Source organism: Neolamprologus brichardi, chromosome 9 (genome assembly GCF_056152115.1).
Source record: "Neolamprologus brichardi isolate AB-2024 chromosome 9, ASM5615211v1, whole genome shotgun sequence".
Taxonomy (NCBI): Eukaryota; Metazoa; Chordata; class Actinopteri; order Cichliformes; family Cichlidae; genus Neolamprologus; species Neolamprologus brichardi.
The window spans coordinates 31,642,898-31,665,873 of record NC_142112.1 but is presented as its reverse complement, the minus strand read 5'-3'; the positions used below and the strand labels follow the sequence as shown (position 1 = coordinate 31,665,873).

The window sequence follows — 22,976 nt, the reverse complement described above, 5'->3', positions numbered from 1 at the left end:
CCTTTGTGCTGGGACTTACCCTGACAAAAGGAGCTAAATATGGTCCACAGTCTCTGCAGTGCAGAAACAGAAGAGAGTGTACTTCAAGTAAAAGAATGAACAGTTCCTAGGTTGTAAATTTGCCTATAAATAATACTGATACAACTGGTAATGATGGAAGGCCAGAGGGGGCAGTGTGTGCAGAAAATGAGGCCACAGAATCCATTTTCATTTATAATTTTTCCCATGTTGCATAGAAAATAGTAAATTTGTATGCAGGCATATACTGTATATAACATAATAGGGTTTTTGCCTACTCTAGCGATATGATGTGCAATTTAAATACTCTGATTTGTCAGTGCAGATAATGACAGTGTTTGACAGAATAATATTTCTATCACAACCATTTCAATTCACCAGTATGTGTAATATTTAGGATCTGACATCTGGATAAAGCTCATTAAGTCCTTCTAAGCTTCAAGAATCAGAACAGGAGAACCAGATTTAATGGTTAAAGGTGCCCGACAGTCTGTCTTACTGGTATAATTAATTACGATGATACCGGTTTAATAAAAGAGTAAGTAAAGAGGAGATTGCTAAAGCAGAAAAAGAAAAAAGGTAATGACGGAATTAGCCCGTGGACACTGTCATGATTTTAACATTATTATTATTATTAACAAGACATGTTATGAATTGTCTTAAACAACAATTTCACAGATAATCAAAAGACGTATATGTATGTATATTAAAGTAACACTGACATTGCTAGCAAACGTGTATTTTAAACAGACTGCTGCTAGAAATATGATTGCATGCTAGCTTAAACTTTGCCAATAAATGTGCGAATAATGTAAATAGTATTTATGCAGAGCCAAATGTACACGGTGTCCCTGGTATTATACAAAGCAAATGTGATTTAGAGGTGTGTTATATTATTCACTTGTCAGAAATTGATGCACGGAGACTCTGCAGCTGCACGCTACAACAGCATCACATATTCTAGAAGTGTACACAAGCTTATCAGTGATTACCCCGTGTGTTGCTAACTTCAACACTCTTAAAACAATGCAATTATTTTTTTTTGTGCATGGACTTATTTATAGCATTTTCCTAGAAATGGATTTAACAAAAAAGAAGTGCTTTGATATTTGACATTTTTCTAAACATATTGAATTGTTGCCAAGAGGTAAATGAGACGACTACAACTTCTGCAGGAGGAAACATGCAAATTGTCGACCGGCACTTTTAAACTCACCAATTCACTGGATTATTCTTATTATTTTCTTCTTTCCTCTTTTCCACTTCAAACTACAGCAGCTTTCATGCTGTCTCTGCTTGTCGCCTACACTTTTTCTGGAGAGTACCATATTAATAACTGAACTTTACAGTTGCCGGTAAGTGGATTTTACCCTTGAGCAAAGGCCGGCTAGATGTTTTATCTTAATTCAAGCCTCGACACTGGACTATATACTGAAGGCTATAGAGTTAGATAACATTTACAGAAGTGATGCATTATATGGACATCTGTAAAACTAGCATTTTAAAAACATTTGGCGGTTAAAAGTTTCCAATACGAGTCACAAATCACGTCAAGGTGCCCTTTGAGGAAGGACCTGGAAACCCCTACCTGCTGCGTTTGTTGTGACTTGTCTGGGGATTTGGGTCAAACAGAAGAGATGAAGCACAAGGACAACAGAGAATTAGACAGACAGACTGAACCGCTTTCTGCTGAGTGAATGTTAATCACTGCAGAGAAAGAGTCCAAAATGCTGCATGGCTGTGCATCTGACACATATTTCTCTGTGATGGCTCTGTCCCTTTTGATCCGAGTGCTGTTGAACTTTTTAAGATATTATAATATTGATAGTCTGATGTGGGAAGCTTAGCGACTTGCTAACTCTGTTAAGAACATTCACTGCAATGGATTTGCTTGATTGCATGGTTTGGAAATCACAAAACTGCAAGCCAGCAAATTTAGTAAGCAAAAAGTCAGCAAAAGATGGTGACAGCATTTATCCTTTTAATGCTGCGGTTGGGTTGCAACTCCTGTTTTTACTACAGTGCATCTGTCACAGAGACATCAAAGTGGTTCCTTTTGAGTCTTGCCCCTTAACCCTTCTTCACTTTTATATTTCCCCTCACACACACACACACACACACACACATACACACACACACACACACACACACACACACACACAGAGAAAGACAAACCAAAGTACAGGCCCACTAAGTCCCCTTTGCATCTTAAATAGGCTAATTTCTCTGCTGATCTGGGATTTGTGACTGTTCGAGTTTACTGATGGAGCTGACACAGATCAAGACATTTTCGCCGTTAATGGATTAAGTCTTACCTCTTGAATCAGGGAAAGTCATTTGTGATGTAGGCTTGAGCAGCCCAATCAGTTTTTCAGTTAGATAGATGGATTGATATATAAACAGAGAGAAAAGTTTGTCAAGTAACAAGAAGCCGTGTTTTTGTGCGATATCTTTGATTATTCAAGCGGCTTTTGCTGAAGCTATCTACCTTTTTTTTTTCCGGGAAATGCTCTTCGAGTTCAGACACGCAGGGATAACATCGTATTGGAAGGGCAAAAAAACAAGATTCCTGAAGCTGGAGATTGAAGAGCGCTTTAGTAATCTCCTATAATCCTTTTTGTTCACCCAGGAGATTGTCCTCCTTTAGAAGTTTCCAGCCAGACAAAGAGGTGGATAGTATGATGGTATCAACTCTAATAGACTGGGGAGGTTGAGGAAAAGGCTAACCACCTCACTGTGTCAAATGGGCCTAGGTTGAAGGAAGTCAGCTCTTTCTCAATTATTTTCTAAATTAACTGACGAGCTCCACTGAGATTTAGCAGAGACTTTCTGAGGTATTACAGCTCAGAAATGGTCAGGATAGGGAGTTCAGGGGTGCGATCTTTGTGTCAAAGTACTCACATACCTTTACGGTACTTGCACTTTCTGAAGAACACCCTCATCGCCTTTTCTGTATTGTTAAAGAACTTTTATTTAATACCGAATGCAGTTCGCTGATTGTACATTACTACAATAAATGCATTGCAACAGCTGTGAAAGAACAGTCATGTTACACCCCTGAAAACAGGGGGAAAAGAATCACGAGAGTGATTATGACTTGCGTCTCTCATGCAGTAGTTTATTGCAGTGAAAATGAGCAGAAACGTTTCACATTCTGTACTGCTAAATGTCACATGGTGGAAGAAAAACACTAAATAATAAACCGAAATACTAAAGTGCTTACTATACATATACTTGAGCAGGTTTCCTGACAAAATGGCTGACAATAGCGGCGTTTTTAGCTCCTGCAGTTATCTTAATGGCCATTACACAGTACAAAACTGAGGCTCAAAACCGCCACGTATATGTGCACAAAACTGTAATATATGCTTCTAACGCTTACAAAACAATGAAGGGTTACCTCTTAAATATCTTAACAGTGTACACATTGGAAATATATCAACTTTTAAACACTTTTACCTGAAAACAGGGGAAAAGAATCACGAGAGTGATTATGACTTGCGTCTCTCATGCAGTAGTTTATTGCAGTGAGGAGAACGGGCGAAAGCCCCCTAGTGGAGAATAGAGACACTACTAATCGATCCCAGAAAAGGCTTACTAGCCGATCACTGATGTATAGATTGTAGTTCTCTTAAGTAACATGAAAGCCATTAATATAACATGAAAAATAATAAACTCTTAACCATTTTCTTACCATATTTACATTATTTTCGTCCTTATATCAACTGATATGAATTTGTATTAACTGAACAGTTTTATATGCAGTAGTCCTTCAACCTGTCACAGTCACACATTGCGGGAGGTGTTATGTCATTTGCTTGTTTGATTTTAAATGTCTGATAGTTATCCATCCTCATTATTGCGAACACCAGTGGAATTCCCATAGTAAAAGAAGAAAACCTCATACTTTCATGTTTGCTCATTGTTCCTAAAACCACTGCCGTGAAATATTGCTGAGGAGCGATGCACCCTCATGAGTAAAGGGGTAATAAGAGACTTGAAAGGTCAGATCGTCTGTCTTGGTGTGGTTTTAATGGAAAGCATGGCCACTTGCCAAGGTCTGTGTGTCTCAAGGACCCCAGGTTAAGTAATGCCAAGACTGCAGTTAATAACAAAGGCCTTCCAATAGAGTTTGCAAAGCTCGCATCATTACATGAAAATGGCTGCAAGCACTTTGATTAGTTTTAAAACTAAGAAAAGCAGCAGAGCCATGCTGAGATCTGGCATTTGAAAAGAACACTGTGACAGAATAAAATGCTTGTGCTCTAATGAAACCTTTTCAATGAAAATCTGGAGTATTTTCATCTCCTGGAGAGGCTTAAAAGACAAACATTGTGTTTCTACCCTCTCTGATAATATATTTTATATTTGAAATATGTTCGTAATTATATTTAATTATTTAAATTTGTCTTTTTTATTATTTTATAATAATAATAATGTAAAACATGCCCAATTTAAACATTCCATAGAATGGTTATTAATTATGTGCAATGACTGCTCGTTGACTCAAATATCTAATCGCTAGGTAACAACTCAATGCACTGATGCATGTAGGTATGGTCCAGATGACCCAGCATCAGAATGGGGGAAGATATGTGATTTAAGTGACTTTGAGTGTTACATAGTTGTTGGTGCCAGACAGACTGGCCTGAAACTGCTGTTCCACTGGGACAGACAAAACATCCAGTTAGTGGCAGTTTGCTGGGCAAAATGCCATGTTGATGCCTGAGGTCACAGGAGATTGGCTTCAGGCATATAGGAAGTCAAGAGTAAATCAAATAACAACTTATTACAACCAAGGTATGCAGAAGAGCATTTCTGAATGCTAAATATGTCCAAACCTGTTAGCTTAGCACAGGAAATTCTCATAGGCTCGCCAAAGTTGGACAATAGAAGTTTGGAAAAATGTTGCCTGGTCTAATGAGTGTCAATTTATGCTGCAATATTCAGATGATAGGGTATCAATAAATCAGTGTATCAATCAACACTGGCAGTTTAATGGTATGGGGTGTTCTTTCTTGGCATACGTTGAAACGTGAGAATTGTTTAAATTTCACAGCCATCTTCCAAAGACTGCCTCTCACAGAATACCACGGGCGACCACGGTTCAGGGGGTTGGGAAGCTTGTAACTGGGAGGTTGCCGGTTCGATCCCCAGCTCTGTCTGTCTTGGTTGTTGCATCCTTGGGCAAGACACTTCACCTACCGCCTACTGGTGATGGCCAGAGGGGCCGATGGCGCGATATGGAAGCCTCGCTTCTGTCAGTCTGCACCAGGGAAGCTGTGGCTACAATCGTAGCTTGCCTCCACCAGTGTGTGAATGTGAGAGTGAATGAATAGTGGAATTGTAAAGTGCTTTGGGGGTCTCGAAAAGCGCTATATAAGTGCAATCCATTATTATTATGCTTGAAAGCATGTCACCAAAAAACTGCTTAAATGTAGGTTTACTTTGTTTCGCATTAACCACCCATGTTTCTCTGAGGCCTGAGTTTGAGTCCAATATTGTGACTTTTAAAAAATAATAATTATTATTATTATTATAGTCTACTAAAAAGACAGTTAAGTGACCCTGGCCTCTTTATAGAAAATCTGTAAGAATGAGCCACGAGGCAAATGTGAACAAGAGGAATCCATAGGTCAGGGTTTACAAAGAGTGGTAAGAGTTATATTCACAGCTCATGGTTTAAGTTTACATATTTAACCTCCTAAGACCCGAACTCTTTCATGGCATGGATTTCTAATTTCTCTTTGATATTTGGGCACGTTGGGACCTGATGAATGTAAAAACAAAGAATTTCCAGATATTTTTTTTTTACCTGATTTTTGTTTCTGAGAGAAATGAGATCCACATAGGAGGACATTCGTTTTAAATTTCAGTAGAACAGTGGCAGTATAATGTCCTCGTAACTGGATATCAGGCCCTTGTGGAGCAAAATGTATTATTTTGGTCTAGACATCCCAACATGTGATGTCCACATATGTGGACGCCAGGTCCTAGGAGGTTAAAGCTTGCATTAAGATTACACAGTCACATTGGGGGAAATCCTGGATGCCTTTTTTAGTAAATTCCTTTTCCTCATAAAGCCTGCCTTTATATTTAGATAGTACTTGTCCACTCTGGTCTTGATATTTAAAGTGTGGCAGGGCTTTTGTTGATTCACTACTAATGAATCCCAATTCACTAGCACTCTGTGGGACTTCAGCCACTGCTCTGTGTGACAGGTGATGTTTAACCTAAGATCCCCTGGATCTTAATACTATTGGCTGCCTTACTCCTTGACCCACTTTTAATGATTATTCAGCCCGAGTCAAGTGGATTAGTTTCTGTCTATAGTCCAGGAGAAAAGAAAGAGGAAAATGGCCCATCGTATAACTCAGGTATATAGCTGCCTCTTTTGGGGAATTGTGGAAATCATAGCCCTGCCTTAATTCACTTAACTCGATTTTTTTAAAATGCTGAGTTTATAACACAAATCAGATGGTGATAACTAACCAGGATCAAGGTTTACCGTTCATATTAATGACACGTTTTTGTGAAAGTGTGATATAGTCTGCATTTTTAATACTTTGTATGGCACAACAGAAAATGCCACAAAAACTGTAAACCTCAAACCTGACTATGAAAAGTCAGTCTGTGATTGGAGTTTGTCTTTAGTAATTTTGTGTGACTATACATTATTACATTAACTTCTCCTGATATCCAAATAGCACCTAAGCTGCTTCTTCTTCACCCGTTCACATGTCAACATCACTCTTTTTAGAAAGCGGTATAAAATCAGCTTTCAGACATTGTGTAGCAGCGAACAATCAAATGTAAAATGCTGTATTTTCCTCCACTTCATTAAAGAGCTGTAGCATCACACACCTGCAGCAACAGCATCTATACTGTCCCCATATTGCAATAGGTGCTGTGAGCATTTTATGAACATAACACAGGAGTAGTAAATTCATTTATTATTTTAATATTCTGACTTTCCATTGTGATCTTATGTAGCCTTATTACATCCCTCTCTCTCTATAGCAAATTGCTTCACTGCTTCAGACTCACAGTTTCTGCAGTGAAATCATTCTGAACAAAACTCCCACTCAGGATGAATCCAATGGCACTAGAGTTAGATTTTTAATTTCAGCTAAATCCAAATATTGTTTCCCCTGGAGAATCATCACATTTTTTCCTCTACCATATCAAGTGGATTATTGCAGATAGTTTAGTTTTGCTGCTTAAAAGCAGCTTGCAGTAGTGGCACGGCTGGATGCATGAAATTGATCTAACCACTCTGTGAATTAAAAAAAGGGGTGGGCAACAGACAGTTGACCCAGTAATGAAAACAATTCACTATACTGTAACACAGCCTCCATCCCACTGCTCACAATTTAACCCCTGTTAAATTGTCCAAATGCAAGTGTTTTACATCAAATATAATAATATCTAAACTTAGTCATCCTATGATAGAAATACAATACTGTAATTCTTTTTTGTGAGTTCAAGTTTGAAGATAACTGTAAGGAAGGTGACCTCATAATAGAGCAAAATTAAGATACAAAAGGGATGTTTTTTAAATAGGCTCATGAAGTTGATTAGATTTTTTGTAGAATGTAAGCAGCAGGTGTGGGACACACAACCCCCTTATGTCAGGGCATCTTCATATAGAAATGAATAAAATAGCCAAACAATGAGAAAAAACGTGGTTTTATCATGCAACACAGTTGATGGGAAACCTGTAAAAAGCCAGTTTAGGTTTTTCCGAGACCTTAGAAATGCCTCGATTAATTCTCTCCTGTTGATTGTTGAATCACAACAGGAATCGACAGCAGCAATGTGGATTTCACCCTGTGATCAACACCAACCCGCAGGTGTCACTGCACTGCACCGGGACAGCCCCTGTGAATTATGGCAGGGTTCAGAAGTTCAAAAGAACACGAGTTCAGTGGTTGCCAGAGGGTCTCTGCTGTGGGGAAAAGCACAATTTACAATCAACGCTCATGTAACAGAACATATTAGATCAGGCTCCATGTGCTGCTGTGGTTTCAGGAACAAAGATGGCGAATTAAGCCCCGAGCACAGATGTAGACATACACGTACACAAAGCTATATAGACTAACAAATAAGATACAGTTGCAGACAAACACACACCCACACGCACAAACACATTCCAATGAACCTATTACATTCAATAAATCACCTACTAATGGCAACACAGGAAGCTAATACTGCTTCCATCTTTTTAGCTTGTTATTGTGCTGTGATTCACCTGTGTACAGTTTCTAATAGTGGGAAGAGTTCCAGTCATATATCACCGAGTTAGCATTGTGAAAGTTCATGGCAGTGTTTGCTGTGTTATTGTAGTAATAAATGTTACAAATTGGGTCCCCTAGAACGTTTCATTCTGCCTTAATCCAAGGTTGCATAGTCATTTCTTATAATATAATGAATATTAAGGAAAAGCTAACCTTGACAGTGAGAGGTGAGGAAAATCAAAGATAAAGAGACGCAGTATTATAGTGTTAGCCTTTAAGAAGAAGAGTGACACAGCGCTGTGTGAGTGGTATTAAAGAGGTGTTGGTAAGAAAAAAATATAGCAATGTAACAGTGAAAAAAGTATATTCTGTCTGTTCTCTAGATAACATGTTTTTTATTTATTCGTTTTTAACTGCAAAGTTATTAACCTAGCTTATGTTTTGTGTTTATTTTTTCCCTCTCAAATGTTGCACAGGAATCATCAGGACTGCCTTAGCTAACATGGATCGAGAAGCCAGGGAACATTACACTGTTGTCATCCAAGCCAAAGACATGGCAGGTCAAGTTGGAGGCCTCTCTGGTTCCACCACCATCAACATCACACTGACAGATGTCAATGACAACCCGCCCAAGTTTCCCCAGAGTATGTACAATGCACCTGAAGATGATGTTTGACCTAACAAAGTTTTGTACTATTTTAAGGGGCATTATAGTAAATTATTATGCTGCAGAACTGACCTCCTCCAATTGCATTTGTGCTGGAATATCGTGCAGTTCCATTTAGGAGATTGGATGGCAGCGCATTTTAAACTGGCAAACTAGCCACAAGGTGAATGCACAGTAGTTAAATAACCAGTGCCAATGTTGACATCTTAGTTTGCTTATCTGAATACATTAGCTTCTGCTGCATTGCATGACCATGCAGGCTTGGCCTTGGGCAGAAGACTTACAACACACCTGCCTGAGGCAGTTACATTAAAGAGGCATTTATAAGAGGAAGTTTCCACTGTATTTTAAGTGTGTTACGTTAAAGGGAAGGCGTTTCTAAAAGTCCTAATGCGTTTGCACAGGAAACACGGGGCTGTTTTTCTGCAGCATATATTGTCATTTCATACTGTAAATTTCACCAACTCAGCAGTCGTCACTGTGATGAATGATACTTGTTTTGTAACTGTGTATCCTCACATTGGTGTCGAATTTTCCATAATTAGCTGTTTAAATTAAATGAGCATTTCATCAAAACCCTGTGTTTTGCAGTCTGAATTTTCTCAATTATAATGATAAATTTAAGTAATGACAAAGTTGTGATTCTTTGTCTTTGGAAGTGCCTCATCAAGTATAATCCCCCTCGGCTCTGAGTTTTTTCCATTTGTGCTGCAATGAAAAAAAAAAAACTATTTCAAGACCATCAACATTTTCTGAATAATCATCTGCCTCTGAGTTTGATGTGCTCCACTGCAGCGCTATCAACCTAAGTTTCTCATTTAATGACAATTGAAACACAGCAAAATATTTTTAATTACATTCCCCGAGGAACAAGTGGTTACACATTAGAATTGCTTAGCTAAGGCCTTTTAGGAGAATACTCAGACAAGTGTATGAGGCAGAGCAGGCAGATTATGTGTTTAAAATTGTTCTGCTGTCTCTAAATGGATACGCATCAATGTTCATCCACAGAAAACTACCAGCTCTACGTTCCTGAATCAGCTCAAGTAGGGAAACCTGTAGGAAAGATCAAAGCCAATGATGAGGACCTTGGCGTCAATGCGGACATTCGGTACAGCATCATCAATTCAGAGGGGGCCAACATGTTCTCAATTTCTGCAGACAGAGACACAAGGGAAGGAATCATCAGCCTAAAAAAGGTAAGTGCATTCTCACTTTAGTGCTTTGAACATTTGCTTAAAATGTCGTTGGAACATAGACCATTAGGATAAAATCCTCATATCACAGATCTATCACATGCAGTGTTGTAATAGCATATAGGGGCAATTGATTTATGCACTAATTTCACCACAAAGTACACACAGTTGTGTTTGTGGAGTTGGTCCAGAAAGCGTGTTGTTGTTTGGAATTAATGAGTCAGCTTTAGGATTTTTTAAAGTGGGCTTGTACTATTTACCAGCAGGTAAATGAAGCTGTTATATGAATCTCTTCAAAACCACTAGATGGTTATTTTACCCAGCAGAAAACAACCAACTGAAGAAGCAATAAAGTAGAAACTCCTTTGGTCTGTGAGGTAAAATAATCCCTTCTGCTATAACAGTCTCACTTTCTTGATAGAAATTATGGCAAGATAGAGCCATAATTCTTTAGTCTCTTTTTATGTTGCTAAAAACTGGGGGCACGCCTACTCCCATACACACTAGGCCCTGACCACAGATATAAGTTCCTCACTACCCCGCTTTAAAAAACGAAAAGAAATAGTGGGTGCGATTAAATTAATTGTACTATGAGCATGCTAATCGTGTGGCCCCTGTGGGGCTTTTTCCCCAACAGCCTCTGAACTTCGAGAGGAAGAAGACCTACACGCTCAACATCGAGGGGGTGAATACACACGTGGATCCTCGTTTTTCCTATCTTGGCTCTTTCAAAGACACTGCCACCCTTAAAATTACAGTTGGGGATGTGGACGAAGCCCCTGTGTTTTCTATGGATTATTATATCATGGATGTTTATGAAAACTCACCAAGTGGCACGGAGGTGGGGGCCGTAACAGCTCGAGATCCTGACAGCAGGAACAGTCATGTCAGGTGAGATACTCTTATTACATTTTTTCAACATATACAATCTGCTGTAAGAATTATAGACATTTCAGAAGAAGGGAAGTCCTTAACCCTTTAAAACCGGTCGGAGCGGGCACGTTCTGTTTTGCGTAACTATTTTTAAATCCCGGTAGCTCTGCAACCACGTAAGCTAGCGCAATAATTTTTTTTGCATATGAAACCGGAGGAGTTGTACTTACATCTTATGCCATCAGCTTGTCCTAGGTCACGGTTTCCTTCCACATATAGCTTTGCAAAAACTGCATAAAAAGTGCTTGCAGCAACAAAAACATAATATTCCAGAAACACGCTTTGCCGATCCGATCAGCTGTTCATAACACTTCCTACATTGGATAAGACGTCAGCGCGAACTATCGCATGTCCGCCAAGTGACGTCATTTTTGTGGAAATGTAGTTTTTTTACCATCCGGGCCTCAATGAGCCTATACTGGTGTTTTTAAAAGTTATGTTTGACTTTATGACTTTCTGTGTCGTTTCTGGGATGTTTAGGACTCATATTGCACTGCTGGAAATAGTTTATTTTTATGCATATGCTGCTTTTTTGCAAATTTGCACTATAATATTTATTTTCGTTTTTCCTGCAGTGTATAAAAATTGGTGTATCTCAAAAATAAAACTATAAAGACACTCAAAATAAATTTCCTGTGGTGGGAAACTATTTTGTGCAACTTTTTTGTATTTACAGTTTTGAGGGATAAGCCTCTTAAATTTCTCTAACTAGAAATATATGTTAAAAAAACAAAAACGATTTTCAATTTTTTTGTAGTTTATTGCACCTTTTTGCAACTTATGTAATCACTATGCACTTAATACATGCATATTATTAAAATCTAGGCTGTAATGGTTGTATTGATGTATATCAACTTGAAATGCTCCCAAAAATGGCACTACATCATGTAAAAATATAATATAAGCTCTGGCGGACTTGGTTCTATGGTAGGTCTTAAAGGGTTAAACACTGGATAGTTGTGAAGTCATTTAAAGTTTTTTATATTTTGTTTTTATTTTTAATCTACATCTGTCTTCCAGCTACTTGGCACCTACAGTAACTATATTATTTTTAGTTGACTTTTAGACTTTAGTTAGACTTTTTTCAGTTGATAAAACATAAGTTTGCCAAGCAAAATCAGCTGGGAATAAAGCATAACAAGTGATGTAGCCCATGGATAGTATATTTAAGCACCACGTGTGAAATGTTAAAAACTGCGCATTATTTAGAAGACTTACAGTCCGTAAGTCTCGAGCAACCCCTCATTTCATCATATCTTTTGGGAAAATTGTAAATAAGTGGAGTTATGTATCATAACATGTGTAGTGTAAACATCCAAGGTACACAGTACATAAGGTAAAAGCAGAGTTTTTACAATTCTGAGCTTGAAAGTCAATATTTGGTATGACCACCCTTATTCTTCAATAGAGTCTGCTGAACTATTAGCCAGGCTTTCTTTTTTCTTTCTTGAGGAATAGTTATCTAACACTGTTAAAGGACATTCCAAAGCTTTTCCCTGGAATTTGGTTGCCTTTTGTTCCATTCTATGTTGAGATTTGGGCTCTGGGGAGACTTCATGGTCAATAGTGTTCAATTGTGTGTTTTTGCATCCAGATATGCTTTTACTGTGCTAGTATTGTGTTTGGGATCATTTTCATGCTAAAAAATGAAACTATTACCATTGTCAGATGCTCTGCAGATGGTATTCCACGGTGGATCCAAATCCGATGGTACTTCTCTGTGTCAAAATTCCATCAATTCACCACTGGCTGAAATGCACCTCAAAATCATGACAGATCCTCTGCTATGTTTTACACATGGCCTCAGACACTCACGATTATAGTCTCCTGGCTCTCTCTGTATATATTAATAGTTTGAACCAAAATTTTCAAATTTGCATTCATCACCCCAGAAGACCCGTTGGTGGGATTTCTGGTGTAGTTTAGTGTAATCTGGCACACCCCAGCCTTTTCTCCCTGTTTCCCTTTAGTAACAATCAAGACCTCAAGACCATATCTGATTTAACTTGATATCATGACAAAGCGTGTAATAGATACGCCGGTCCACCGTGTCCATTTCACGCTTTAGCTCTCCAAAACTTGAAATGTAGAAGTTGCAGTAACAGCCGAGGGGGATATTTTATTTCAAGCCAGCATAAAAATAATCACGGGGAAAACATTTAAGCAGAAATTATTAACACATTTACATGTGCATACATGTTAGTTGCATAGCGTAATCAATTCTGATGATTAAGGACCCTGGTGTGCATTTAATATTTTTTTTTTGCTCACTGCTGACTTCCTGGCTTTGAATATATCATCTCGCCGTGCTTGTAATTTCAGCATGTGTGGTTTGGAGAGGCAAAGCGTCAAATGGACACAGTGGACCAGCTTGTTTATTACACATTTTGCTGTGATACTGAGTCATATGATGAGGTTTCAGTAAACAGTACGTGGATCATCTTCAGGGCCAGATGCGTCTCTCAGGTCCTGTGTAAAAATAAACAAATAAAAGAAAATAAGCAAAGAGTGAAAAAGCTACCAGTGTCCAAAAAAGGCCTTGGAAGACCTTTAGAAAGCCTGGAGAACTATCATTCAATGCCACTTTAAAAATGCAAGAATGTCTCTCTCTTTCCAAGAAAATTATCATTCCTCTATGTTCTTTATATTCTCAGTGTCTAAAGGGTTTTTCCATGTTGCTGTACAACATCATGTTTTATAGATGCCCTGCAACATTTCAAATAGACTCTTGTCTTATCCTGATACTAGAATTGTAGATAAACACACACACATAAAAAACAACTGACTGCAGTGTAGATTGTGAGCCTAGTGAATCTGAATTTTTTGGCATCAGACGGCTGGTTATTTTGTCTCTACGTTTATGAAGTAACCTGAGGCAATGCAACTGCTTAGCACATTTGTATGCACTATAAACACGTGGTTTTGTACTGTTGAAAGAAGATTGGTATTAGCCTTAGGCTGTGGACTAATCCTAGGTTGTCTCTCTGAACAGGTATCTCATTTCATGACATTACACTCAAGCAACTGTCCTGCTTGTAATCATTTGAATTCTCTTTATAGACTTGATGTAAATGGCGGACCAGCTGTAAACATGATACTCCTCTTTAGATGAAGTATTGCTGTTATATCAATAAGAAGCAATCCTGTATTGCTGTTAACTTCTTATGCCGTGGACCACAGAGCAATGGGATTTTTTAAACAGCAGCATGGCACTTTACATTTTTGGTTGATACTACATATAGTATGAATAGTAGGTGAGCAAGAAAATTACATTATTGTTCAAAGATTATGAGATAAATTGGGGGCACGGATGCAGACAAGGTACGATACGCAAATCCCAGTTCTTAATGACAATTTTATTTAGTTATTAACACTAAAATACTCTAAAACCACAATAAATTGACTGTAGAAAAGTATAGAGAGAGTATAGGACACACATTTTAACAAACTAAAGATCTGAGACTGGTACATGACAAGGCATGCTCCAGAGGTTTGTAAGAGAGTTGCAGTTAAGGATGTATAGGAAAAGCTGTGTCAGCCATTATCAGCATCAGCTGGACTCAAACTGGAACATATTGGCTCATCAAGTGCAAAAGAAAAAAAATGTGGACTGACGCTGAAGGTTTATTTTCATTAGTACATACCCTAAGGTAATATAAAGGGGTTACATGGGGGGGAATGTATATACCCAGAACTCTGAATTGTAATCTCTCACAGTAATTTGTTTATACAGGGCATCATGCAGTGCCTAAAGACTCTTCTATTAATGCTGGAGCCTGATGGGAGCTGCAGTGGGGCATGTCATAAGCACAAGATTGTTTAGGTTCTTGATACTGTACTGTTGCAGCAGCAAACAGTTACAGTAAGCCACTGGTTGAATTCATCTATCTGCTACTCACCTCCTACACAGCTTAAGCAAACGAAGGTTGTGACCTCGAATGTTGAAGTATGTCACAGCTTTCCCCGAAGCAGAAGCAAATTTTATCAGTCAACATCGATTTGACCTTTCACTTCAACAAATTAAAATACATGTTCCTTTTTGCAGGCATTTTAGGCCCAGTTGGTGTATGATGCTTCCTGAATCTCACAGCAGCAAACATCTCTGTTTAATATTACGTTCCTTTAAGAAAGCTTTATTTATCTTATTTTTTTTCATTTAACATAGCAAGGTTTTTAGGGTGTGTGGATTTTAAAGTTTGACGAATAGATGAGGTGAAACTTGGGCACAAGAAGAGTCTTATTTGCACATTGGTCACTCCAACAGCTACTGAAGGAGCAGTCTAGCAAATAACCTGCAGGAGAATTTCAGTAAATATACAGCTGCAGGTGTGCAGTTGATGTCTATAAGGTGTCCCATGGAAATGGGTGGAGGTGGTGAAGGCCACAGATATTAATACACACCTTTTTTTCTGCAGGACAGTGACCAATTGCAAGTGTACTTTCCATTTCCATATCCATTGTGGCTGCCTTCAAATGATGCTCAACGCATCAACTTCAAGGACAAAGCTAATGAAAACTTTTACTCATGCTATAACAACTGTAAACATGAGCCAAAGACTTCATTATGTATTTTTATTACTCCACTGTAGCCACATTATGCTTGAGGCTTATTTATATCTACATACATCCTGGGATCTATTTTTCCATCTAAAATTAATCAAAGGGGCAAAAATGCTTAGAATGAGTCCACTACTGAGCAAAAAAGCCATAAAGTGTTTGTCCATCTCCTTATTTTTACTACTCACTTGCTTGGATGGTAATTTGAAAATGGATGTATGATGTTTATACACTATCTAAAACAAGCTGTTTCCATTAAGGACAGTGTCCCTTTAAAAACCTTCTCACTGGCTGGTCCTAGCAAATGAAAGACTTGAAAAGCAGGTGGCCAAGTTGTGACAATATTAGACACAAATACACACTGACATCATACACCCAAGAGTAAAAAAATAAACTGTCAGAAGCAAGAAATTACGTGCACTGACTCTAATCACATCAATAACATGACAGAAATACGAATATGAAAGAAAACACTAAAATCACAACAGGTTTACTTCTGACATTTTCATGGCATGTATTTTCATTTATTCCTTCTAATTAACTCTAATTAACTGCAATGAAAGTTTAGACTACATACACGTAAATTCAATAAGTTACTGCTCCCTAAAAGGCACTTACAATGTGGAAATGCTTAAACCCCAAGCCCATCAGTCTTCATCCACTGATCCAGTTCAGGGTCATGGTTGGGCTGAAGCTGCTGTAGGGCATTGGCACTGGATACACCCTGGACTGGTCACCAATCACTCTCACATTCACAACTACGGCCAGTTTAGAATAATCATTTAACCTAACAGTCATGTCTGTGGGATAAAGCTGGAGTACCTGGAGAGAATCCACCCAGACACTGGGAGGAAGTGCAAATATCCCTTCTTGCTTTGAGAGATATATCCAAACCACTAGATCACTCTGCTGCCCAAACCTCAAGCCATTATTATTATTAGTATTGTTTTAATCTAACCTTTCTATATTTATATATAGAAAGCATATATTTACTATGTACAGTCTTGTTACTCCACATCGTCTGCTCTCTCTAACTCTCACTCACCTTAGTTTTAGGTTGGCATGTCTCTCTTAGTGAGACTTTTGTTATATTACAATCAAAACCTATTGTTGGCAGCTATAACCACTTTTACTAAGTGGACAGTTGGCCCATGGCATTGTATCACAACTGTTCTGTAGTTGCCAATACTGAAACAATTCTAAATATTTTTGTCGCTTTTAATAATGCAGAAGCCAAAAGTTAAGAAATGGAGGGTGGAGGTTTAAAAATACAGGATTTTTCCTTTCATACTCTGCCTGAATGCGTCCTGTGTTGACTTAGATGGAGCACCAGAAATGTTGCTATAATTGTGAGTGCAAGGTACATGACAGCTGCTGCCCTGCTAATGTGCTGCTCAAGCTACACCGTCTATTTAGGCAGGCTGTGTTCTTCATACCTTTGAAACTTCACTCAGAATTTTAATGCCAGAAAGGTTATTTAATTTAGAAACAGTTTGGATTTCTTCCCATTTTATTAAGTCTATGTTGGGATTTTTCTGCTTCTTTTCCAGCAAAGATGAATTACCAGTCAGGACTTTCTATCAAAACCAACTGTATGCAGAGGTTTGTTTGAGTTACCTGGCATTGTATCCGGAGCTCAACATAATATATGAAATATATTATATGATTCAGCTCATTAATCATTATTCTGCATTATTTTTCACATCTAGACCAAAGCACACAGGTCAAGATTAATCAAACCAAGACTAATTAATCAACTGTTTGGCATTTGTGTTGTCACAGACAAAGTAAAGGTTTCACGAATTTAAAAGTATGCAATCATTAGTCTTTACTTTTCTCCTTGTTAGTTCAGATTTCACAAGTTTACATATAAATGATGGTTTATGATCAAGAGGATCTTAAAAATACCAAAAACAATCAAGTCCAGGTTTGAAGAGGATTTTCAAACCTATGAAGCTGGTCTATTGTAGAAAAGAAACTATATATCTTTTTTAAACTTACATTTTGGAGTTTGTTTCAAACAGCATTATGGTTTTAATTGGGATACTAAATTCCTTTTCACATTGGAGTGGTAAAAAAAAGATTTCTTTCTGTCCATTATTCTATTCATTTTTCAAAGTTTCTTTTGGATAATATTATCACTTGCTGTATTGGTGTCAGTCGCACCACACAGATATGACACCCGTTAACTTAATCAGTCATAAAACTCCCTATCACAGCATCTCTAATTATGTCTGTTTTGCATGAGGTGAGCTTCGTCGTCCTTGATAAATGTCGTACAGTTTGAAATGTCTGGAAAACATAGGGTGAAGATTTGTTTTTCTGATTCATGTATTAATCTTGACAAGCTGTGAAAGATTTGTAGTAAACAAAAAAAGGTAATCTACATATGAAAGACTTTTCCTTGCGTTCCTTGAGGAATGCCTGGTCCATTCTCGCAGTACATTACTTGCGCTGTTCATCACGTAAAGAAGGAGGCAGCGGGAAGTATTCTGATAACATCCACTTGAACACTGAAAGCTAAACAAGTGTGCCTCTGCTTCTTGTGTCTGCATCAGAATGTAAAATTCAGCAGTGTTTGCCTCTCTTTGATCATCAGAAGTCTGCCCATGCAGGCAATGAAATAAATATGTGATTGAAGTGACATTTGAAATGTTGGGAAATGGTTTGAAATTGACATCTGAATAATCAAATGAGTTTTGCAGAGGTCTTTACCTCTGATTGCTCTTATACATTATCATATTTATTAGGAATAGTTTTGAAAAGTTTTTTGGCCTAGTTACCATTACCCACAGCACAGATTCCCATCTTCAGCCAGTATTAACCGACTGCATCAATTGTCAATTGACTCATTAAAGTAAGACAGGAAACGGTGAAATACCACTAAAATCTACCATTATAATTATTATAGTGTTTTACCATTTTTAAACACTGTGTATAAATTAAAATCTTAGGTTAAATGCTTAGTTAAACAATTGGCAGTTTATATAAAAAAAATAGAACAAAACATATTTTTAGTGTTGTGCATTGTGTACGTTTCACTGGTTATCCGACATGCCATGAAACAATATGCTTTTCTTCTGAAGACCTTTACTTTAACAGCTGAAAGGATGTCATGCTCGTATGAGCCTGAAAATTAAATAAATCATGACAACATTACTACTGCAGGCTCCAGGAACACTGGCAATCTGAGCTCAAATATTCAATAAATGCAATCCTGGCATCAGTAAACACGCTGCATTTCTACCTCTCGTGTCGATTGAAAATTGTCGACTTAAGGGTATATTGCACAGGAGAATGAATGCTGGATCAAAGGTATAAATAGGTCATTAAGAGACAAATTAGGGAATACGTAGTCAATGCTCACTTTGTGCTTGAACTCTCGAGAAGCACCGGAGCTCATTTCTGCTTTGTATTCCACAGACTCCTTTGCATTCAGTTTGATAACACTGTTGCTAGAAAGCCATTACAAGAGTGTAAACATTGCCAGGAGAACACTGCCTTTTGTTATTATTAAATATTGAAGATAATTGCTCTTGACTTAGAAATGTGTATTTTCAGAACATTCTGTCAAGACCTAAAGTCCATTTAAAAGCTGTAGGGATTATTCTGTGCGTGTGCTTTAGTGGAGGTACCAGGCTTTGAAAATCACAGGAGCATAAATATGTCTCCTTTGGCTCATGCTGCCTCTGCACTTCAGTCACGTCAGTGTGTCAGTTTGTTCTTGTTGTGCTTTACTAAATCGTGTTAATTCAGGGTTTTGTTTTACGTTTTTTTTTTCTTCTTTTTTTTTGAAACATAAAATGGACATAAACAAATAAATATTTGTTGCATAGTGTTTTGACTCTGGCTTGGTAGACTGTAAGCCAGGGTCATAACACAATGCCCTTGCATAATATCCTGAGGCTTCTATAACTTGGTACTGAAAAGGATACTAAAAGAATTATATACAAAGATGCAGCAGGGATAGACTCCACGCCCTGGTGATTTTGAATTGGATGACCAGAAAATAGATGGATGGATCGGTGTACGCTTGACCAGTATTGCTCAGTGATGGTGGTTGTGTATTGTCATCTGTGGGCCTAAAGGAGCTTCCAAGAGTTTTGTTTTGTTTTTTTTTTAATCTCCTAATCACATTATCAAGATTGTGTTGGAAAAATGCTGCAAACTTAAGGAACCAACTTTAAAAGAGTTTGTTTATGTCGTCTTATTTTAGTTATTTTTTTGTATGACCAGAGGAATTCCATCAGGTTTGGTATCAATTAATTAAAATTTTGCCGATCTCCTCTTTGCGAAATGTCTGTTCCTTGTGCAACTCTGGACCGCTTCACACGTTCCTGCAGATTTTAGATTTTTCTAGCCACTTACTCTTGTGCATTTGCAATTTCACCTCAATGAACATCTAGAGACTAACCCCTTAATGTCACGATTCCAGAATAATCACTGGTAATAAAAGCTCCAGGACTCCAGACTTGTTTCTTTTCTTGTTTTTCTTTTTTATTTGTTTTCCATGAATGAATGTGGAGGCCAAGCCTAAAGGTGGCACACAAGGTCAGGAACTGACCATGAGCATCATTATTTCTTCCAAATACAGAGTTGTGCACAGGGAATTCATCCCCTGAGGTCAGATTGTTAAAACAGGGTACAGCTGTAATGTCCTAAGGCATCTGGGAAGAGCACAACATGCGGTGTGGGCCATTGTTTATCATAGCAGCAGGCAATGAAAATACAAGAGCTTTTCGGCCTCGCCGAAACAATCTTTCCACGCCACCTGCTGTACTCACCAGATTAGGCTCCCTGCAAGTTTGTCCTCTTCCTCAATATGGCATTAAAGTTGAAGCGTTGCTGTCTTGTCACATTGGGTGAGATCCAGCAAGCTTCTCAAATGTGCAAGTGGTCAGGACAGGACTAAATAAGAATTATCTAAAAGTAGCAGTGGCACAGAGAACGGTAAAGGGATGGAAAACAAGACTACCTATTAAAAACAGATGCAGTTTTGATTTTTGTGATTTTACCTCATATGTTTTTGTTTTGTTTTAATGTCTCTTACGAGCCATTTAAATTTATGCAATTTAGGTAAGTTAAGTAAATACTTAAAGTTTTAAAATTTTTTATTATACATTAAAAGTATTTTACACACAGAATAGGAAACGAAGAACAAAATTAGTACAGAATGGTGCTTTTAGAGATTTTAGGTTGTTGATAAACACGTTGCTGTGGCGTAGTGTTAATGAAATACTGAAATGTCCAGTTAGATTAGTGTTTAAGAAATTAGTGTTTATTTCATTATGCTTTGTTTCCAAGACTTTCTTGTAATGTTTGTAATTTTTTAAAGTGATCTTGACCAATAGTTCTCTAGGCTCAAGAAATAGGAAAAGGCTTTCCAAAAAAACAAGGGAAACAGGAAGAATAGACTGAGTTAAGGACAGAGGCTCAACAGTGACCTGGACACGGGAGAGGTTCGGTCATGGTTTGGGCCTGCCTTTCAGCCTGTGATGTTGGGGGACTTGTCAGAATTGATGGAATCAATGAAAACATATACTTTCAGATTTTGATCTACCATGCAGAACCATCTGGAAGGATTTGACTGGCAATGGTGTCATTTCTCAACACAACAGTGTTTCTAAACAAACATACCTGGATAGAAAAAAACGAACAAGCATGAAATATAAAGGTGGTCGTACCAAATATTTACTTCAACCTTGGTAGAACTGGGAGACTTGTAGAATTGGACAAACTCTGGGTTTTGCCTTATTCAATGTATTTCTATGTATGAATGCACAATACATAAATTGCTGCTCTTATTCACCTTTTTACTGGCAAAATAAAAGAAGTGAGGGGTGCGTTCAGACTTTTGGCCATGTGAAGAGTGATTGTCATTTCTGCTTTGAATTTCCTAGAATACAATAAGATATTAGCATTTCAAAAATGTTATGACATCTCAATGTAAAGAACAGTGTGTATATATCCTTATCCTGACAACACTGACATCTCTAACAGAGGGTTTCGCTGTGGGTTTGTACTGCACATTCCAAATGTATGCATAACATCAAATACAATCTTGTTTTTCTTTCAATAGATACTTCTTGGACAGAAAAGAGGAAGGTATAAATTATTTCAGAGTCGACGAATACAGTGGAGTTATATATACAACACTGCCCCTGGACAGGGAAGATATGCCTTGGCACAACATCACTGTTATGGCTTCGGAGGTTGGTAGGTATCCAGGTTGCTTTCCGTACACAAAATGTTTACAAGAGTAAGTAAATGTAATGCCACTGGTACATCTGTTTACTCTTATGTGAATGTTCATGAGTGGGTAGTGGTGATACCAGCTGTATTTTGCTATGCTTCATCTTAACAAAGCTTATATGAAGAAACAACTTGCCTTTTCTTGTAGCCCTACAATTTCAGGTAGTTAATTAAAGTTAAATTTTACACGTATAGTATTTAACAAAGTGGATTTTTTTTTGTTTTATAAATCCATAAAAATTAAATGTACTGTTTGTTAAAGGTAAATAAGCAAATTGGGAGATGCACTGCACATAATGAACTGAACAGTCATAAACACTTGAAAATGCTGTAATGCATTCGGTTGAAAGAGGCACTCAAGAGATTGATCAATCTTTCCACTCCTGTTTTGTTTTGCCTCAAGCTAATAAGAGACATTATGAATCAGAATCGCATTCAAATTATGGTTGAGTTCTGTGCCATGACAGCAAGATGATTCAAAAAGCAGAAATTACAAAATAGGTGTGTGCTGTAGTTCTAGCCCGAGTTTGTTTTTTTCTTAAATGCTCTCCCACCAGATAACAAGACACCCTGCGGGGATCATATACTCAGACAGAGGGTAAAATTGGAGTCCAAATCAATATCACCAAAATAAAAGGTTCCAAAAGGAATGAGCACATGAATCTGCACTGAGCAGCTTCCATTTATCTACTGAGCAAAAAAATGTAGATAATCATATTTGAAGGTGCATCAGTACAGTGTATGTTAATGGACACTTTCATTGATGCAGATTTGTAGCAGTTATTTAATTTTCTATATTAAATGTTTGGAAAGAATACAAAAACACATTATGTACTATAAGTTTGTCAATACTTGTTCTATCCAGTTAATAAAATCATATTATGGCTCACAGGTGTACCAACTTCTAAATATATAAAATCTTATATTCCTCTTATTTTGACATGCAGACCATAAATGTGTGTTATTTGAGCTATGCTGCAAAAATGAAATGTAATTTGAATGGTAAATAAAAAGGGAAAATTATTTTTTTAATCATCATTAAGAAAACTGCTTAAAGTCAAGTAATTAAAGTTTTGTAGTTAAACAAAAAAGGTGTGCAGTCTGTGGACTGTTTAT

General features: G+C 37.6%; 1 protein-coding gene across 1 annotated transcript in view; it reads left to right on the top strand.

Moving 5' to 3' along the window:
• Window positions 1-22,976, top strand: part of LOC102798556 (cadherin-18) — a 102,079-nt gene that overhangs the window by 52,668 nt on the left and 26,435 nt on the right. Inside the window, exons 5-8 of the mRNA XM_087846303.1 lie at window positions 8,732-8,899; window positions 9,934-10,121; window positions 10,756-11,009; window positions 21,688-21,824. Of these exons, the coding sequence (XP_087702429.1) occupies window positions 8,732-8,899; window positions 9,934-10,121; window positions 10,756-11,009; window positions 21,688-21,824 (747 nt within the window). The remainder of the gene's footprint in view (window positions 1-8,731; window positions 8,900-9,933; window positions 10,122-10,755; window positions 11,010-21,687; window positions 21,825-22,976) is intronic.